General features: G+C 43.1%; 1 protein-coding gene and 3 long non-coding RNA genes across 5 annotated transcripts; all 4 read right to left on the bottom strand.

Moving 5' to 3' along the window:
• Positions 1-773: 773 nt before the first annotated feature.
• On the bottom strand, positions 774-1,567 carry LOC306829745. The gene is made up of 3 exons (XR_013779901.1): positions 1,491-1,567; positions 1,230-1,276; positions 774-1,155 (listed from the first exon to the last, which is right to left on the bottom strand). It is a non-coding gene; the product is annotated as an uncharacterized lncRNA (long non-coding RNA).
• Positions 1,568-9,092: 7,525 nt separating this feature from the next.
• On the bottom strand, positions 9,093-9,919 carry LOC306829562. The gene is made up of 3 exons (XR_013779872.1): positions 9,792-9,919; positions 9,533-9,579; positions 9,093-9,458 (listed from the first exon to the last, which is right to left on the bottom strand). It is a non-coding gene; the product is annotated as an uncharacterized lncRNA (long non-coding RNA).
• Positions 9,920-10,158: 239 nt separating this feature from the next.
• LOC306829658 lies at positions 10,159-14,660 on the bottom strand. Of its 2 annotated transcripts, none has more exons than XR_013779889.1 (3): positions 14,613-14,660; positions 10,512-10,841; positions 10,159-10,375 (listed from the first exon to the last, which is right to left on the bottom strand). It is a non-coding gene; the product is annotated as an uncharacterized lncRNA (long non-coding RNA). The 2 variants fall into 2 exon arrangements; XR_013779890.1 differs by lacking the exon at positions 14,613-14,660 and adding an exon at positions 10,962-11,039.
• A 3,787-nt stretch (positions 14,661-18,447) lies between these two features.
• Positions 18,448-19,463, bottom strand: LOC306829410 (uncharacterized protein; the record flags this gene model as incomplete). Its single annotated transcript, XM_079352453.1, has 4 exons — positions 18,448-18,576; positions 18,782-18,834; positions 18,940-19,059; positions 19,175-19,463. The coding sequence occupies 4 exons, from the start codon at positions 19,461-19,463 to the stop codon at positions 18,448-18,450; spliced, it is 591 nt and encodes a 196-aa protein (XP_079208579.1).
• Between the last annotated feature and the right edge of the window lie 1,658 nt (positions 19,464-21,121).

The raw sequence follows: 21,121 nt of genomic DNA, 5'->3' as shown, positions 1-21,121 counted from the left end.
GGCTGGAGGGGTCTGGTTTAGGAACCACGGGATTTCGTCTCTGCTTTTTGTGGATGACATGGTCCTGTTGGCTCCATTGAACCTGGACCTTCAGGGTGCACTGGTGTGGTTCACAGCTGAGAGTGATGCAGTCCACAGTCATGCGGTCGCTGTATTGATCCATCGTGGTGAAGAAGAAGCTAAACTGAAAGGTGAGGCTCTTGATTTACCGGTCAATCTTTGCTTCTACACTCACCTATGGTCATGAGTTTTGGGTCATGACCAAAAGAACAAGATCCCGGATACTATCGGCTGAAATGGGCTTCCTCTGTAGGGTGGCTGGGCGCAACCTTAGAGATAGGGTGAGGAGCTCGGCCACCAGGGAGGAGCTTGGAGTTTAGCCACTACTCCTGCACATTGAGAGGAGTCAGCTGAGGTGGTTCGGGCATCTGGTTCGGAGGCCCCCTGGAGGACTTCCCAGGGAGGTGTTCTGGGCATGTCACTCCGGGAGGAGGCCTTGGCGTAGACCTAGGACACGATGGACAGAGTATGTCTCTCTGCTGACCTGGAAACTCGTCGGAGTCCCACCAGAAGAGCTGGAGGAAGTGTCTGAGACTGCTGCCCCCGTGACCCGACCGGTGGTAGAAAATGGATGGATGGATTTAAAAACACGTTTTGTCTGTACAAACTTTTGTGGTTGTCCTTCCAACATGTGGTGTGATGTTTCATTGTAAACAAAGTGCTCTTGGACTTACACAAAGAACAACACAGGAGACCCTGAAAGCCTGAATGTTACAATCCTTTAATCGAGGGAGTTTTGACAAATTTATTTTATGAAGAATTACAGAAGATTGTTGGCAAATGTGAACTGGTAAATTATTACTGCGATTAAACAAATAAAGTTAAGCTAAACAAACAGAACAAATATGCAAACCAACGCAATGCTTTGCTGCATGATAGGAAATAATATATTGCTAAAGAGCTAAATAGCGCTAACATTAGCATGCTAACAAAACAATGCCCGAAAAAGGACCCTTTGGCTCACTAATCCAAACCAAAAGCCTTCACAGCAGCACTCATCCTTTTCCTCTGCGCTACTTTTGCATCCTTCACTGCACCACGGTCAGCTTTCCTCGTGAAGACCACAGCAGAGTAAACCTGAGTCTCCTCATCAATCTGTGCAAAGACAGAAATCAACAGTTAGACGGACATAAACATAACGACAACATGAACGTCTTTAAGTGATTTACCTGTTGATATTTCACCCTCCCACTGATTAATTGCAGGACGACAGCAGCTGGATAATGAAACAGGAAACACATGCAGAGTTAAACTCAAAGATGAAGAAGGTGTGAGGATTTATTGCTGCTTAGAGAACGAGTAAGTTTGATAACTTGTGGAAACAACCACAGCTGTTAGGAGGATTACAACCTGACAGAAAAGTGTCTTCCTCCTTCTGAGAAAACGATGTTAGAAGAAGCTCTATCATGTTTTTAGTCATCGTCACCAACCTTTAGATTGTTCACTTTCTGGTGTTGGAGTTCGGAAGCAGATGAAAACGACATTTCCAGTCACAGAAATCACCAAGCACGATATCGCTATCACCAGCCCCATAATTAGAAAACTTGCTGTTCGTTCCAGATGACCTTGGAAATACAAAATAATGATTTTATTATAAAAACATTATGAATACAGTTCAGGTGACTTTAATTATACACATTGATAGATTAATTTGCAGCCAGCAAGATCAACGTAATAATGATTATTTTCATTTTAATCTGCAGATTCTTTGCATGAAATACAATTTTGTAATGACCTTCAGCATCTACCTTTGTCCCATCTCTAAATATGTGCAGTTACCTTTGATGTCAATCTTTGTCCCTTTTCCAAACAGTATCTCTCCACATGCGGCCACAGCACAGAAATAAGTCCCGGCGTCGGAGGACTTGACGGTCTTGGAGAAGCTGTAGACACATTTCTGTGGAGAGTGAGCCTCAGGACTCTCCTCACATCCACCAGGTCTGTTTCCATGAGTGTAAATGACACTGGGATGAGTTTCATCTGATCCGGCTCTGAACCAGAACACTCTGTGTTTCCCTGGACATGTGTTGTTTTTAGACTGAGAGAGGACCGAACACTGCAGAGTCATCGGGTCTCCTGGATGGACTGGATCCGGTGCAATGTCTTGAACGACTGCAGTGATACCGGGCTCTGGTCCTGAATGAATTAAATACAAAGTAAATATGCTGGATTTCTTACAAAGATCTAATATTTAATTATTTGTTCTGTCATAAATGGTTTTGAATATTTACCTTTAATCTGCAGAAATATTCCTTTTAAAACTGTCATTTTTAAACTCTCTTGTTTCACACAAACGTAAAGTCCAGTATCGTCGAGTTTTGCTCCATTGATAATCAGCACAAACGCTCCAGGCTCTTGTTTTACTGTAATTCCAGAAGTTTCTTCAGAATCAAAGGCAAAAGTTCCTCCCAAAACCTCCGGCAGGTCTCCAGAAACGAGCCTGAGCCAGAATAATTGTGTTGAGTACCAAGTACGGTTACGAGGACACGTCAGAGTCACATCATCTCCAACACCAGCAGTCTGTGTCTCAAAGTTCTCATCGACGGTGCATCCTGAAGAAAATAAATATGTGTCAGTGTTTGACAATCAACAAAGTAAAACTGTATGAACTGTGCTAAAAAATCAACATATGAACCCTTAAAAGATCTGAATTAGACGAGAATATTGGACATGAACTTACCACCAAGTGTGAGCGTCAGCAGAAAAACAAGAACAGACTTCATTTTCTTCTTAGTCCACCAGCTCTAAAAATTGCTCGAATGAGAATCTGATTGTCCTTCACTGAACTATATAAAGTAGGAGGGAACAATCACAAACCACTCTGATTGGTCTCTTGTTGTGACGGTATTACTTTACAACCACAGTGGAACATTTTTTGACCATCTTTCAAGTCAAAGCAGATGAAACAATAGCAGCAGCAAGCATGTTTTTCAAGTTTTCATGTTGGGTTTGGAGGGCGTTACTGAGCGGAAACTCTCTAACTACAGTTTTAGTCAGTATTTTTCACACTCTGTAGAAAAGAAGTGAACATATGAAGACAGAAGTCAACCAGAAGTTTGTGAAAGCATCAACTTTGACATTTTGGCCAATTCAAAGTTAGTTTTTTATAGCAGAAGGGACCTTATCTGGACCTGGATACACATTCGTCCCTTTCACGCTGTAGCACGCCCTTCTCTGTGTGTAGTTTAACATCCTCTTTGGAGTGTTCTGTGAGTGTGTGCAGTCATGTGTGTGTATGTTAGCAAGTGGTGTGTTGGTTTCTATATTGTAAGTTTCAACCACTACGGCTTTTGCTATTGGGTTTATTCCAACCCAGCAGAACTGAAAGACAGTATCACCATGGTGGCAGGGCTGCGTTCTACTCCCCTCTCATCCAGGGACCTGCTAAAGGCCCATCTGGCACACCAGTCCCACCAATGTGCCAGTCAGGCTTCAGAAGTGACCACCAACCTGTCCAAGCCCATTCACAAGGTGGGTCCCACCCTGGGTCTCCCCTGAAGTTCATAAACGACTGGGACCATGTCATCTATTCTCTCTTTTCTTCTGCACTTGAGAAGTCAAACAGAACGTCAATGACAGATAAGTTAGCAGGATGTACTCTAATGTGTGTCTGCCCCGACCCTCAGACTGCATTCTTCATGTCCAATACCACGGATTCCCAGTTTGACTCCTTCCTCAGGTCGGAGCATGTCAGTCCAGCCCTCATCAAACCCTACATACCCTTTCTACTCACACTATTCCGGGTCAAGAAGGAGCGGTGCTGTGGCAGTAGAGACTGCGTCGCAGCTGGCAGGTAGTGTAATAATTGGTTGAGCAGGCACTGGACACGTTGGAGCCCTGAGAAGAGGGACTGCAAGGGGGACTTGACTTTAACCTTGCTGAATGACACCCAGGTTCCTCTCGCAGCGGACTCCCACTGTGTACTCTGGCGGCGGGCGTGGTCAAGAGTTATCCAAGTATTAACACAAAACTGCCTTGCTTTTGACTCTAAAGTTGGCGAAGAATGTGATTTGTGTGCTTTCTCACTGGCTTCTTCCTGCCTCAGGATTTGGGTGATCACGCTAGAGAGGGCTTTTGAACCTCCGCACAAGTCTGAGGTTGACTTTAAAAAAGTCAACATCCTTACTGGCTAATGACATTTTTGTCAGGTGTCTTTCTAATTTGCTTAAAACCATATCTTGATGTGACAATTCCAGGCCACATACAAGGGAATACAGTCTGGTTCAACACAATAAAACCTCTTTCCAAGTAGAAGTACAAATAAGCAAGCTGTCCAAAGGGTTAATACATTTGTAGTAAACAACACTCAGAGCTGTGCATCGTGGTTTGAGCCATTTACCAGGGTCTTCATGTCTCTGACCGCTAAAACAGGAAGGAAAAAAAACACAATAAAGCTGTTCTCAAAGCTGCACAAGTACTCACACCCATTTCCTTTGAGCGCTGAGCTTTGAATGTTAACAGAAACTAGCATGCATTCAAAGTTAGGCCTGACAAAGAAATGATGCACAGAAGCTTGAGCACTGCTGTGGTCAGGCTTCAAACAGAGGGGCTCTTCTTGCTTCCCCTCACTCAGCTTAAGGCAAGTGGTAGTTGAGTTGTATTTATAGACACTCTTTCAGACACCAGGCATTTCAACGTGTTGTATCCAGGCAAAAAAGTTTTTCAATCATTTCATGAAATAATATGGTTGTCCATAATAAATACACAATTTCTACAGAATGCATGACCTTGTAATGACCTTCAGCATCTACTTTTGTTCCATCTCTAGATATGTGCAGTTACCTTTGATGTCAATCTTTGTCCCTTTTCCAAACAGTATCTCTCCACATGCGGCCACAGCACAGAAATAAGTCCCGGCGTCGAAGGAGTTGACGGTCTTGGAGAAGCTGTAGACACATTTCTGTGGAGAGTGAGCCTCAGGACTCTCCTCACATCCACCAGGTCTGTTTCCATGAGTGTAAATGACACTGGGATGAGTTTCATCTGATCCGGCTCTGAACCAGAACACCTTGTGTTTCCCTGGACATGTGTTGTTTTTAGACTGAGAGAGGACCGAACACTGCAGAGTCATCGGGTCTCCTGGATGGACTGGATCTTGGGACATTTCTTGAACTTCTGTGGGGATACCGGGCTCTGGTCCTGAACAAATTCAATACAAAGTAAATATGCTGGAGTTGTTAAAAATATTTAATTATTTTATGGACACCATACTTCTTATTCAAGGGACATTTGTTCAGTCATAAATGGTTTTGAATATTTACCTTTAATCTGCAGAAATATTCCTTTTAAAACTGTCATTTTTAAACTCTCTTGTTTCACACAAAAGTAAAGTCCAGTATCGTCGAGTTTTGCTCCATTGATAATCACCACAAACGTTCCAGTCGCTTGTTTTACTGTAATTCCAGAAGTTTCCTCAGAATCAAAGGCGAAAGTTCCTCCCAAAACCTCCGGCAGGTCTCCAGAAACGAGCCTGAGCCAGAATAATTGTGCTGAGTAGAAAGTAGCGTTACGAGGACACGTCAGAGTCACATCACCTCCAACACCAGCAGTCTTTGTCTCAAAGTTCTCATCAACGGTGCATCCTGAAGAAAATAAATATGTGTCAGTGTTTGACAACCAGCAAAGTAAAACTGTATACTCTGTGCTAAAAAATCAACATATGAACCCTTAATAGATCTGAATTAGACGATAAGATTGGACATGAACTTACCACCAAGTGTGAGCGTCAGCAGAAAAACAAATACAGACTTCATTTTCTTCTTAGTCCACCAGCTCTAAAAATTGCTCGAATGAGAATCTGATTGTCCTTCACTGAACTATATAAAGTAGGAGGGAACAATTACAAACCACTCTGATTGGCCCCTGGATGTGACGGTATTACTTTACAACCACAGTGGAAATTTTTTTGACCATCTTTCAAGCCAAAGCAGATGAAACAATAGCAGCAGCAAGCATGTTTTTCAAGTTTTCATGTTGGGTTTGGAGGGCGTTGCTGAGCGGAAACTCTCTAACTACAGTTTTAGTCAGTATTTTTCACACTCTGTAGAAAAGAAGTGAACATATGAAGACAGAAGTCAACCAGAAGTTTGTGAAAGCATCAACTTTGACATTTTGGCCAATTCAAAGTTAGTTTTTTATAGCAGAAGGGACCTTTTCTGGACCTGGATACACGTTTGTCCCTTTCACGCTGTAGCACGCCCTTCTCTGTGTGTAGTTTAACATCCTTTTTGGAGTGTTCTGTGAGTGTGTGCAGTAATGTGTGTGTATGTTAGCAAGTGGTGTGTTGGTTTCTATATTGTAAGTTTCAACCACTAAGGCTTTTGCTATTGGGTTTATTCCAACCCAGCAGAACTGAAGGACAGTATCACCATGGTGGCAGGGCTGCGTTCTACTCCCCTCTCATCCAGGGACCTGCTAAAGGCCCATCTGGCAGACCAGTCCCACCAATGTGCCAGTCAGGCTTCAGAAGTGACCACCAACCTGTCCAAGCCCATTCACAAGGTGGGTCCCACCCTGGGTCTCCCCTGAAGTTCATAAACGACTGGGACCATGTCATCTATTCTCTCTTTTCTTTGGCGCTGAGAAGTCAAACAGAATGTCAATACCAGATAAGCTAGCAGGATGTACTCTAATGTGTATCTGCCCCGACTCTCAGACTGCATACTTCATGTCCAATACCACAGATTCCCAGTTTGAGTCCTTCCTCAGGTCAGAGCATGTCAGTCCAGCCCTCATCAAACCCTACATACCCTTTCTACTCACACTATTCCGGGTCAAGAAGCAGCGGTTATCCAAGTATAAAAAAAAAACTGCCTTGCTTTTGACTCTAAAGTTGGCAAAGTATGTCATTACTGTGCTTTCTCACTGGCTCCTTCCTGCCTCAGGATTTGGGTGATCACGCTGGAGAGGGCTTTTTAACCGCCGCACAAGTCTGAGGTTGACTTTAAAAAAGTCAACATCCTTACTGGCTAATGACTTTTTTGTCAGGTGTCTTTCTAAATTGGTTAAAACTATATCTTGATGTGACATTTCCAGGCCACATACAAGGGAATACAGTCTGGTTCATCACAATAAACCTCTTTCCAAGTAGAAGTACACATAAGCAAGCTGTCCAAAGGGTTAATACATTTGCAGTAAATAACACTCAGAGCAGTGCATCGTGGTTTGAGCCATTTGCCAGGTTCTTCGTGTCTCTGACCGCTGACACAGGAAGACAAAAACACAATAAAGCTGTTCTCAAAGCTGCAGAAGTACTCTCACCCATTTCCTTTGAGCGCTGAGCTTTGAATGTAAACAGAAACTAGCATGCATTCAGAGTTAGGCCTGACAAAGAAATGATGCACGGAAGCTTGAGCACTGCTGTGGTCAGGCTTCAAACAGAGGGGCTCTTCTTGCTACCCCTCACTCAGTTTGAGACAAGTGGTAGTCGAGTTTTCATTTTATTAAATGACGTGTATTAATAGACTAACTTTCAGACACCAGGCATTTCAACGTGTTGTACCGAGGCAAAAATGTTTTTCAAACATTTCATGAAATAATATGGTTGTCCACAATAAATACACAATTTCTACAGAATGCATGACTCATTTACACAAACCAGACATTGCAAGATCAAATGTGCGAGTGCATGTACTCACAGGCATAGAAATAAACATGTGCACATGCAGCTATGAAAATACATGTACACACAGACCATTCAAGCGTGAGGTAAAAACCCCTCTCTTTTTGCTCCCACTCTGCCTGAATGTTTCTTGTTTCTGTCTTGTGTTCTGTCCAGGTGATTGGAGTTACCATGTGGGTGGATCTGTGAGGTTCGTCATCTGGGGCCTCCTTAGTTGAGTTGGGCCTTCACATAGACCTGACTAGGGGATGTTTGAATACCTCAGCTGGGCATGCTGCAAACATCATTGCAGCTCATAGGACTCCTGATGCTCCAGGTATCAGCAGGCCAGGCGTGCCGCAGCCCGGGCTGTTGTGGAGGCAATAACTCTGGCCTGGGAGGAGTTCGGGGAGGGCATGGAGGAGGACTTTCGGATGGCCTCAAGGAATTCTGGCAAGCCGTCCGTCGCCTCAGGAGGGGGAAGCAGTGCTTCACGAACACTGTTTACAGTGGAGGTGGGGAGCTGCTGACCTCAACTGGGGACGTAGTTGGGCGGTGGAAGGAATACTTTGAGGATCTCCTTAATCCCACCGTCACGTCTTCCATTATCTTAAATCTCTGGATATGCAGGGGCTGTTATGGTTGACATGTCTCTGTGAAATCGCATCGTGGTCGGGGACCATGCCTCTGGACTGGCAGACCGGGGTGGTAGTCTTTTCAAGAAGGTGGATCAGAGGGGCTGTTCCAGCTAAAGGGTAAGGACACTACTCAGCCTCTCTGGGAAAGTCTATTCCAGGGTACTGGAGAGGAGGATCCAGCCTTTAGTCGAACTTTGGATCCAAGAAGAACTATGCGGTTTCGGAACACTTGACCAGCTCTACACCCTCAATCAGGTGCTCGAGGGTTCATGGGAGTTTACCCAACCAGTCCACGTGCTTTGTGAATCCAGAGAAGGTGTTCGACCATGTCCAATGTGGCATCCTGTGGGAAATGTTCCGGGAGTATGGGGTCCGGGAGCCTTCGCTATGGGCTTTCCGGTGACTGTATGACGGAGCAGGAAGAGGCCTCAGGGAATACCTAGGACACGCTGGATAGACTTTGTCTCTCGGCTGGCTTTGGACACCTCTGGGTGCCACTGGAAGAGCTGGAGGAAGTTTCTGGGGCGAGGGAAGTCTGGGCAACTCTGAATAGATTTAGAAACATGGATTGTCTGTACAAACGTTTGTGATTATCCGTCCAACATGTGGTGTGATGTTTCATTGTAAACAAAGTGCTCTTGGACTTACACAAAGAACAACACAGGAGACCCTGGAAGCCTGAATGTTACAATCCTTTATTCAAAGAAGTTTTGACAAATTTATTTTCTTAAGAATTATAGAAGATTGTTGGCAAACATAAGCTTTTAAATTATTACTTTGGATAAACAGACAACCTTCAGTTGAACAAACATATAAGGCTGGCTGTGTTGTTGTCAAAGCTGTGTTTACATTGTAGTCTAGGACTAGAGAGAAGAAGAAGATACTCACTGCTCATTTGGATGTCATGTAAGAGGTTTTAGATCACAGTCAGTCTGTGTATATTTACATGCCATGTGAAGCTACAAGCTAAATAGCGCTAACATTAGCATGCTGACAAAACAATGCAAGACAAAGGACCTTTTGACTCACTAATCCAAACCAAAAGCCTTCACAGCAGCACTCATCCTTTTCCTCTGCGCTACTTTTGCATCCTTCACTGCACCACGGTCAGCTTTCCTCGTGAAGACCACAGCAGAGTAAACCTGAGTCTCCTCATCAATCTGTGCAAAGACAGACATCAACAGTTAGACGGACATAAACATAACGACAACATGAACGTCTTTCAGTGATTTACCTGTTGATGTTTCACCCTCTCACTGATTAATTGCAGGACGACAGCAGCTGGATAATGAAACAGAAAACACATGCAGAGTTAAACTCAAAGATGAAGAAGGTGTGATGATTTATTGCTGCTTCGAGAACCAGTGAGTTTGATAACTTGTGGAAACAACCAACAGTTGTGAGGAGGATTACAACCTGACAGAAAAGTGTCTTCCTCCTTCTGAGAAAACGTTACAAGAAGTTCTATCATGTTTTTAGTCATCGTCACCAACCTTTAGATTGTTCACTTTCTGGTGTTGGAGTTCGGAAGCAGATGAAAACGACATTTCCAGTCACAGAAATCACCAAGCACAATATCGCTATCACCAGCCCCATAAATAGAAAACTTGTTGATCGTTCTAGACAACAAAGAAAATACAAAATAATGATTTTATTATAAAAACATTGTGAATACAGTTCAGCATCTACTTTTGTCCCATCTCTAAATATGTGCAGTTACCTTCGATGTCAATCTTTGTCCCTTTTCCAAACAGTATCTCTCCACATGCGGCCACAGCACAGAAAAAAGCCCCGGCGTCGGAGGAGTTGACGGTCTTGGAGAAGCTGTAGACACATTTCTGTGGAGAGTGAGCCTCAGGACTCTCCTCACATCCACCAGGTCTGTTTCCATGAGTGTAAATGACACTGGGATGAGTTTCATCTGATCCGGCTCTGAACCAGAACACTTTGTGTTTCCCTGGACATGTGTTGTTTTTAGACTGAGAGAGGACCGAACACTGCAGAGTCATTGGGTCTCCTGGATGGACTGGATCCTGGGAAATGTCTTGAACTTCTGTGGGGATACCGGGCTCTGGTCCTGAATGAATTAAATACAAAGTAAATATGCAGAACTAGCTGAAGTTTAAAATTAAGACTAAAATGTCCTTGAAAGCCTGGACACAATCATTCTTTATTCAGGGATCATTCAGTCATAAATGGTGTTGAGTATTTACCTTCAACCTGCAGAAATGTTCCTTTTAAAACTTTCACTTTTAAACTGTCTCGTCTGACACAAAAGTAAAGTCCAGTATCGTCGAGTTCTGCATTGTTGATAACCACTCCAAACGTTTCAAGCTCTTTTTTCGCAGTGAATCCAGGAGTTTCTTCAGCAAGGTTCGAATAAATCTCATTAGTTCCAACCAAAAACTCAGGCAGGTCTCCAGAAACGAGCCTGAACCACAATAATTGTTCCGAGTACGACGAAGTGTCACGAGGACACGTCAGAGTCACATCATCTCCAACACCAGCAGTCTTTGTCTCAAAGTTCTCATCGACGGTGCATCCTGAAGAAAATAAATATGTGTCAGTGTTTGACAACCAAGAACGTAAAACTGTTTGCTCTGTGCTAAAAATAAAACATATGAACCTTTAAAAGATCTGAATTAGAGAAGATTGGAACTTACCACCAAGCGTGAGCGTCAGCAGAAAAACAAGTACAGACTTCATTTTCTCCTTAGTCCACTTAATACAGATGTACAATTAACTGGCATGAGAAGCTGATTCTTCTAAATATAACCATAAAACGTAGGAGGGAACAATCACAGAGCTCTCTGGTTGGCACCTCACTGTGATGGCGTTACTTAACTAACAGTTAAGCCAACGCACATGAAACGATAGCAGCAGCAAGCTTCTGTGTGAAGCAGGTTTGGAAGGCGTTGCTGGGAGGAAATGCACGAACTACAGTCGTCTGATGTAATTTTCACACTCTGTACCTTTTTTTTTTTTCTTTCTGTGAAGGTGTTGGGTCATCTGTGTGTTGTGTGCAAGTGGTGCGGTACGTTCTCGAAGTTGACGGGTGTAAAGCTCACTAGATGCCTCTTGGACTTCCCAACAAAATGAAATAATACTTTGGACCATGTTTGAAAAGTGGTGAGAAGCTATAAAACAAAATAGAACAAAGATCACAATTATAGCGATTGGGGGTTTTTTTAACAATAAATTAAAGATAAATAATACTGATACTTGCAGATAGGAATCAGCTCGCCTTGGTCAATGCCTACGTCTGCCACCTGGTCTACACTACACCTGACCCCCACGCCAATCCCTGCAGGTGGTGCATGTTGGCCCCATGTTGTCTCTTTGGGTTGAACCCGACTGGGCCCCATGGAGGAAAGCCTGGCCTGCTGCTTCTTGGAGGTTTCTGAATGGCTCTTTGTCTGGACATGACCTTGGATCTATTTGCCTGAGAAGACCCCCAATGACAAAGCATCCATCTTCACAGGGACATGCAAACGCCTTCGCCACGATAAAGTGGTCATTTAATTGGGACTCAGCAGGATTTCGGGCTGGACCGTCGGGGCAACGAGGGAACTGAGCTGGGAGGTTAAACTTTCGATTTACCGGTCGATCTTCATTCTGACCCTCAGCTGTGGTGATGAACTTCAGGTAGAGAACGAGAGAGTAGGATTACAGATTCAAGTGACTGAAATGAGTTTCCTCTGAAGGGTGTCTGTGCTCAGCCTCAGAGATACAGGAAGGAGAAACTTTGCATCCAGTCAAAATGTGTTAAAGTAACACCTTTATTAAAAATGAAGGAAACGGGCGATAAAAAATATTCAAAACTAATCCAACAAAATTTTCATGGTTTGATTTTGTGTATGTTGTATTTCTGGGTTTTGAGTTCTGTTTTATTTATTCCCTCATGTTTTTCTGTTTCACTTTGTTTCCTCGTGTCCTTCTATGTTGTCTTTAATATTGTTGCCTGTTTGTGCATTAATGTTTCTGAGTTCAGTCTTTAGTGCTTCTTGAGTTTTTAGGTTTCATGTTTACTGTGTAGTTTTCAGCGTTTCCTGCCTCTCTGGTTTCCCTCCTGTCTTGATGATCCTGATTAGTCTCACCTGGTTCTGATTGACCCATCCCTATTTAGTCTCTGTGTTTCCTCACATTCTTGTTGGTTCATTGTCCTTTGCCTCCTGAACCCTGCTGTCGTTTGTCTTTGCTCCTAATTGGCTGTTTCCATGTGTGCTCTCCTCCCTGGATTTACTTTGTTTTTCTTCTTGTGGATTTTGGACATTTTGGATTATTGATTGAGAGAGTTTGTTTTTGGCTTTTGTTTCAATAAATTAGCATTTTTGTTCTGTAAATTTGGTCCTCCCTCCCTGTTTTCTGAACGTAACGTGACAAAAACAGTTTAATTCAATCAGCATTTATCTTATTTAGAAATCTCACCTCTAAATGTCTCTTTACCAAGAATATTACCAAATATCTGCAGAAGAAAAACAAGCCAGTCCTCTCCTCATACAGAGTTTATTAAAAACACTACAGCTTTTAACAAAGAAATGCAGCATAAACATGAACACAAACAAGTCAAATAACAGAAAAAAAATTACAAAGGTTATTTTCTTCTTATGGTCACATACTGTGAGGTTTTACATGTCCCACAGTCTTTATAATCAAATCTTTAATAAGGATTAAATGAGCACATTGTTTTATTATTTTGCAGTTCTGACCCCGGTGTAGATCGTCTCTTCTGGTGCTGCTTTGACTTTTCTCTTCTCTCTTTTTTCTGTTCTCTTCGAAAAAGTTGGTGCAGAATAAACCAATGAGGCCTCAGCGATCTGAGAAAATAACAAAACATAGTTTGAAGTCAGTATGTGTTGTTAACTCATTAGGGGATAGTATTTGAACATCAGGTCATTATATGATAAGTTCAGCTGAGAAATAAGATGAACCTGCAGATATTTAAACAATATAACAACAAATGATTATTGTTGAATCTTGAATCTGAATCATCTCACCTGCTGGTGTCGTCGATCGGCTGCTGCAGGATGTGTTTGCACAACTTCAGCAGCTGATATTAAATAAAAAAGAAGATGTAAGCGTCTAATTCACTCATAGACATAGAGTTCATGTTTGCTCAATACATGTTTCATTTATTGGAGAGACATTATGTTACCTTTGCAGGAATCACAGGACTTAGTCTTAATGATATGAATCAGGAAAGCTATAAAAATCAAGTTTATAGCCAAAGCAGCTGATACCAGAATCAGAGCTATAACGATCCGACTGTCGGCTCCTGAAACGTATAAAAACTTACTGTTACTAAGATGTTGAGCTGAAATCTTCTATGTGGATTAAACTGTTTGAAAATCACTGTTAATAATAAATAAAGGATTCATATTGAATGCTGTGCAGTTACCTTTGATGTCAATCTTTGTCCCTTTTCCAAACAGTATCTCTCCACATGCGGCCACAGCACAGAAATGAGTCCCGGCATCGGAGGACTTGACGGTCTTGGAGAAGCTGTAGACACATTTCTGTGGAGAGTGAGCCTCAGGACTCTCCTCACATCCACCAGGTCTGTTTCCATGAGTGTAAATGACACTGGGATGAGTTTCATCTGATCCGACTCTGAACCAGAACACTTTGTGTTTCCCTGAACATGTGTTGTTTTTAGACTGAGAGAAGACCGAACACTGCAGAGTCATCGGGTCTCCTGGATGGATTGGATCCTGGGAAATGTCTTGAACTTCTGTGGGGATACCGGGCTCTGGTCCTGAATGAATTAAATACAAAGTAAATATGCTGGAGTTATTAAAAATATTTAATTATTTTATGGACACCATACTTCTCTTTCAGGGGAAATTTGTTCTGTCTTAAAATTCTGTTGAATATTTACCTTTAATCTGTAGAAATATTCCTTTTAAAACTGTCATTTTTAAACTCTCTTGTTTCACACAAACGTAAAGTCCAGTATCGTTGAGTTTTGCTTCATTGATAATCACCACAAACGTTCCAGGCTCTTGTTTTACTGTGATTCCAGAAGTTTCCTCAGAATCAAAGGCGAAAGTTCCTCCCAAAATCTCAGGCAGGTCTCCAGAAACGAGCCTGAGCCAGAATAATTGTGTTGAGTACCAAGAACGGTCACGAGGACACGTCAGAGTCACATTATCTCCAACACCAGCAGTCTTTGTCTGAAAGTTCTCATCGACGGTGCATCCTGAAGAAAATAAATATGTGTCAGTGTTTGACAATCAACAAAGTAAAACTGTTTGCTCCGTGCTAAAAATTCAACATATGAACCCTTAAAAGATCAGAAAAGATTGTAAACTTACCACCAAGTGTGAGCGTCAGCAGAAAAACAAGAACAGACTTCATTTTCTTCTTAGTCCACCAGCTCTAAAAATTGCTCGAATGAGAATCTGATTGTCCTTCACTGAACTATATAAAGTAGGAGGGAACAATCACAAACCACTCTGATTGGTCTCTTGTTGTGACGGTATTACTTTACAACCACAGTGGAAAATTTTTTGACCATCTTTCAAGCCAAAGCAGATGAAACAATAGCAGCAGCAAGCATGTTTTTCAAGTTTTCATGTTGGGTTTGGAGGGCGTTGCTGAGCGGAAACTCTCTAACTACAGTTTTAGTCAGTATTTTTCACACTCTGTAGAAAAGAAGTGAACATATGAAGACAGAAGTCAACCAGAAGTTTGTGAAAGCATCAACTTTGTCATTTTGGCCAATTCAAAGTTTGTTTTTATCCCAAAAAGAACTTTTTGGTCTGAACTTCACTTGCTGTGTTTGGAGGAAAAATAAGGATGAGTACCATCCCTCCTGTGGAGCACAGGGAACCCTCAGGTAGACGGTACAGGCTGCCTGTGGTGAGGACTCAAAGGCATCTGATCTCATTTTGACCTGCTGCTATTTGTTTGTTAAACTCCATTTTAATTTTAAATTCTTGTTCAATGCACTTTGCACTTTCAGTTTTATCAGGATGCTGGATTATCTGCTGGGCTTTCAGGTTTTATGTCAATTATTTAATGCACATGGTGTTAATGTTCGCTGGATTGTTTTTCTTTTTGTTTTCTACGTATTTGTATGTTTCCTGCTACAACCTAATTTCTCTGTGGGGACAATAAAGATACCTTTGACCTTTGATGCTTTGGGGGAGCTTTTCTGCGAATGGGACAGGACGACTGCACTGTATGAAAGAGAGGATGAATGGGGCCATGTTTTGGGAGGTTTTGAGCAACAACCTCTTTCCCTCAGTCACAGCATTGAAGATGGGTCGTGGCTGTCTTCATGACAATGACCTAAAGCACACAGCCAGGATAACCAAGGAGTGTCTCCGTAAGAAGCTTATTAAGGTTCTGGAGTGGCCTAGTCAGTCTCCAGACCTAAATCAAATAGAAGATCTTTGGAGGGAGCCGAATTTCCGTGTTGGTCAGTGACAGATCTGAAACCTGACAGATGTAGAGAAGATCTGTGTGGAGGAGTGGGCCAAATACCCTGTTACACTGTGTGCAAACATGGTCAAGAACTACAGGAAACGTTTGACCCCTGTAATTGCAAACAAAGGCTTCTGTACCAAATATTAACACTGATTTTGTCTTGGTTTGGTTTCATGTGTGTTTTTATTTCAGAGTTTTGAGTTCTGTTTTCTTTGTGGATCTGGAGTGGCTTCCTGTGGGGGTTGCTCCGAGGGTTTGGGGTCCGAGGCCCTTGCTGAGGGCAGTCTGGTCCCTGTATAACCGGAGCAGGAGCCTGGTTCGGATTGCTGGCAGCAAGTCAGACCTGTTCCTATGCCTCCGGCATAGCAGCCCTTTGTCACCGGTTCTGTTCATATTTATGATGGACAAAATGTCTAAGTGCAGTCAGGGGATGGAGGGGGTCCAGTTCAGGGTCCACAGGATCTCATCTCTGCTTTTTGCGGATGATGTGGTCTTGTTGAACCCGGACCTCCAGTGCGTACTGGGGCGCTTTGCTGCCGAGCGTAAGGCGGCTGGGATGAGGATCAGCACCTCTAAATCTAGGGCCATGGTTCTCAACTGGAACTGCCCTCTCTGGGTGGGTGGGGAATCTTTGCCCCAGGTGAATGAGATCAAGTATCTTGGGGTCTTGTTCATGAGTAGGGGTAAGATGGAGCCTTAGATTGACAGATGGCTCAGTACAGCGTCCGCTGTCATGAGGTCGCTGTATTGGTCCGTTGTGGTAAAGAAGGAGCGAAGCCGAAAGGTGAACCTCTCGATTTACTGGTCGATCTTCGTTCCTACCCTAACCTATGGTCATGAGCTTTGGGTCGTGACCAAAAGAACTAGATCCTGGATATAAGCGGTTGAAATGGGCTTCCTCCATAGGGTGTCTGGGCCCAACCTTAGAGATGGGGTGAATAGCTCACCAGGGAGGTTTTTCAGGCATCTGGTCCGGATGCCCCCTGGATGCCTCCCTGGGGAGGTGTTCCAGGCATGTCCCTCCAGGAGGAGGCCTTGGCGTTGACCCAGGACATGCTGGAGAGCGTATGTCTGTCGACTGGCTTGTTAACACCTCGGGGTCCCACCGGAAGAGGTGGACGAGGTGTCTGGGGCTAGGGAAGTCTGGGCATCTCTGCTTAGACTGCTTCCGAAAAATGGATGGATGAATGGCTCCCGTTTGCCCAACGCCCCAGTGATTTTGCCCTTGTGCTCGCCATCTCATCTCAAGCCTCAGTCCAGGTCTAAACCCAGGTCTCAACTCAGGCCTCAGCCTCCCTGTGCCTCAGAGCCTCCTGTTCCTGCAGAGTGTCGCCTGCCACCAGTTTCGGCAGAGCGCTGTCTGCTTCCTTTTCCGGCAGAGCAACGTCAGTCATTAGTTCCCGATCCTGCAGAACGCCCCTTTTCTTCCTGGTCCCGTGGATCACCCCCTGCCTGCTCCCCCCTTCCCCCTGTTCCTGCAGAGATCTACAGAGAATCTGCCCACTTCTGTTTCTCAATGGGAGGATCTGCCAACTCCAGGGTTTCCATGGAGGGCTCGGCCAATGCACGTTTCCTGGATGGACGTCTTGCCCACTCTTGAGTCTCTTCGGTGGCCGGGCCGGCGGCTCTTGGGCTCTTGTTGAAAGTTCTGGCGACTGCTGTACCCCCGTCAGAGGTCCTGCTGACACTTAAGCCCCAGTTCCTTCCTTTCACTCGGCTACCTGGCCACCCACCTGAACTGTTCTGTGTCTGGTCGACCTCCGAGCCATCTTCCTCAACTGATGGGGCAATGTGCTTTGCCTTCAGGCCATCTGCCTGAAGGTCTCTTCGGGTTGACCCCGACTGGGCCACGTGGAGGAAAGCATGGCAGGAACACAAACTCAATCAACTACATAAAAACAAAAGGTTTGGGACCCCGTTGATGATAGGCGGATAGGCCTTCACCACGATAAGGTGGCCATTCATTTGGGGCTCAGCAGGATTGTGGGCCGGATAGTCGATCTTCGTTCTGACCCTCAGCTGTGGTGATGAACTTCGGGTAGTGAACGAGAGAATAGGATTACTTCCTCTGAAGGGTGTCTGGGCTCAGCCTCAGAAATACAGGAAGGAGAAACTTTGAATCCAGTCAAAATGTGTTAAAGAAACCCCTTTATTAAAAATGAAGGAAACAGGCAATAATAAATGTTCATCACTAATCCAACAAAACAGTTTCATCCAATCAGCATTTATCTTGTTTAAAAATCACACCTCTAAATGTCTCTTTACCAAGAATAAAACAAGCCAGTCCTCTCATCATACAGAGTTTATTAAAAACAATACCGCTTTAAAAATTAAATGCAGCATAAATCCTTAAGCACATCTTTCCTTTGCATCCATCTTTAACATCAACACAAAAAAAGCAACAGTGGACCAGCGTCTCTCTCACACGTGTTCATGTAGCCGCGCCAGAGACCAAACAGAGGTGAGCTGTTTCTCCACACTACACCTTATATCACCAAACACACATAGAGCACGAGAGCTTCCTGCTACAGTTTAGGGCACGACTGCTAATATTTTTTATTGAGCTAATTAAACAATGACAATGAATCACAAATGAGTCAAATAACTCAAAAACATTACAAAGGTTATTTTCTTCTTATGGTCACATACTGTGAGGTTTTACATGTTCCACAGTCTTTATAATCAAATCTTTAATAAGGATTAAATGAGCACATTGTTTTAGTATTTTGCAGTTCTGACCCCGGTGTAGATCGTCTCCTCTGTTGCTGCTTTGACTTTTCTCTTCTCTCTTTTTTCTGTTCTCTTTGAAAAAGTTGGTGCAGCATAAACCAATGAGGCCTCAGCACTCTGAGAAAACAACAAAACATAGTTTGAAGTCAGTATGTGTTGTTAACTCATTAGGGGATAGTATTTGAACATCAGGTCACTATATGATAAGTTCAGCTGAGAAATAAATAAGATGAGTCTGCAGATATTTAAAAAAAACAGATAAAACGTTAAACAATAAAACAACAAATGATTCTCGTTGAATCTTGAATCTGAATCATCTCACCTGCTGGTGTCGTCGATCGGCTTCTGCAGGATGTGTTTGCACAACTTCAGCAGCTGATATCAAATAAAAACAAAGATGTAAGCGTCTAATTTACACAAAGACATAGAGTTAATGTTTTTTCAATAGATGTGTAATTTATTGGAGAGACATTATGTTACCTTTGCAGGAATCACAGGACTTAGTCTTGATGATATAAATCAGGAAAGCTATAAAAATCAAGTTTATAGCCAAAGCAGCTGATACCAGAATCAGAGCTATAACGATCTGACTGTTGTCTCCTGAAACATATAAAAACTTAATGTGTTAAGATGTTGAGCTGAAATCTTCTATGTGGATTAAACTGTTTGCAAATTAATGTTAATAAAGGATTCATATTGAATGCTGTGCAGTTACCTTTGATGTCAATCTTTGTCCCATTTCCAAACAGTATCTCTCCACATGCGGCCACAGCACAGAAATAAGTCCCGGCGTCGGAGGAGTTGACGGTCTTGGAGAAGCTGTAGACACATTTCTGTGGAGAGTGAGCCTCAGGACTCTCCTCACATCCACCAGGTCTGTTTCCATGAGTGTAAATGACACTGGGATGAGTTTCATCTGATCCGGCTCTGAACCAGAACACTCTGTGTTTCCCTGGACATGTGTTGTTTTTAGACTGAGAGAGGACCGAACACTGCAGAGTCATCGGGTCTCCTGGACGGACTGGATCCTGGGAAATGTTTTGAAGGACTGCAGTGATACCGGGCTCTGGTCCTGAATAAATTAAATACAAAGTAAATATGATGGATTTTTTTTTATGCATTTTTTTTTTTTTTTTGGACAACTATTCAAAGCAGCGGAAGTTTAAAATGAAGGTAAAAACATTGTAGAAGGTATGGACGCGTTGTTTTCTTATTATGGGGACATTTTTTCAATCATAAATGGTGTTGAGTATTTACCTTTAATTTGTAGAAATGTTACTTTTAAAACTGTCATTGTTAATCTCTTTTGTTTCACACAAAAGTAAAGTCCAGTATCGCTGAGTTTTGCTCCATTGATAATCACCACAAACGTTCCAGGATCTTTTTTTGCTGTGAATCCAGGAGTTTCTTCAACAAGGGTAGAATTAAAGGCGAAAGTTCCTCCCAAAATCTCAGGCAGGTCTCCAGAAACGAGCCTGAGCCAGAATAATTGTGTTGAGTACCAAGAAGTGTCACGAGGACACGTCAGAGTCACATCATCTCCAACACCAGCAGTCTTTGTCTCAAAGTTCTTATCGACGGTGCATCCTGAAGAAAATAAATATGTGTCAGTGTTTGACAACCAGCAAAGTAAAACTGTTTGCTCTGTGCTAAAAAATCAACATATGAACCCTTAAAAGATCTGAACTAGACGAGGAGATTGGACATGAACTTACCACCAAGTGTGAGCGTCAGCAGAAAAACAAGAACAGACTTCATTTTCTCCTTCGTCCACTTAATACAGCTTTGAAATTAGCTCATAAGAGAAGCTGATTCTTCTAAATATAACCATATAAAGTAGGAGGGAACAATCACAGAGCTCTCTGATTGGCCCCTCGTTGTGACAGTGTTACTTTACAACCACAGTGGAAAGTTCTTTTGACCGTCTTTCAAGCCAAACCAGATGAAACAATAGCAGCAGCAAGCATCTTTTTCAAGTCTTCATGTTGGGTTTGGGGGCGTTACTGAGCGGAAACACTTTAAACTACAGTTTAATTCTGTATTATTTCACACTCTGTCTATAGAAGTGTTTGTACAAACCCTGAAGTCAGCCAGTGGTTTGTGAGAGCATCATTTTTGGACGTAGATGTCGTCACAGTCCCTTTTCAAACATGCAATGCACTCTGGGAAATGTGCAGACATTGTCGGGGCCGGCTCAACGTGGACGTGCTGGTCTATTGTTGCTGGCCCTGGGTACACTGGGCCAGAGGCGAGGTGTGCAGATATGTTTCAGCAGGAAGTAATAGTTGACCCTACTGATAGTGAGAGCAGTTTCTCTAAACTTTAAACTGTTCAGACGCTGCAAAAGTACTTTGAAGACCGTAGAAACCACCAGCAGGACTCTGCAGGAGCACAATGATCTTAAAGGGTTTTACAGCAGAATTATCTCTTAAAGGTAAAATGATCCCATGAAGATCTTTGTAAGTGAGGAAAGATTTTAAATTCTATTTTTTATTTATTTTTCATTGATGATTCTTTATTAAATACTCACGCACAAACAGGATCTGTGGACTTGCTCAAGGGCATCTTGGCAGCACCCAGGAAGTGGTCTACCTCCCCAGCTACCAGACACATGTCCATATTTGGTGGGACTCGAACCAGTGACCCTCCAGTTTCTAACCCA

This window comes from Symphodus melops (assembly GCF_947650265.1).
Source record: "Symphodus melops genome assembly, chromosome: 9".
Lineage (NCBI taxonomy): Eukaryota > Metazoa > Chordata > Actinopteri > Labriformes > Labridae > Symphodus > Symphodus melops.
The sequence above is the reverse complement of the archived record's forward strand: the minus strand, read 5'-3'. Positions and strand labels throughout refer to the sequence as shown.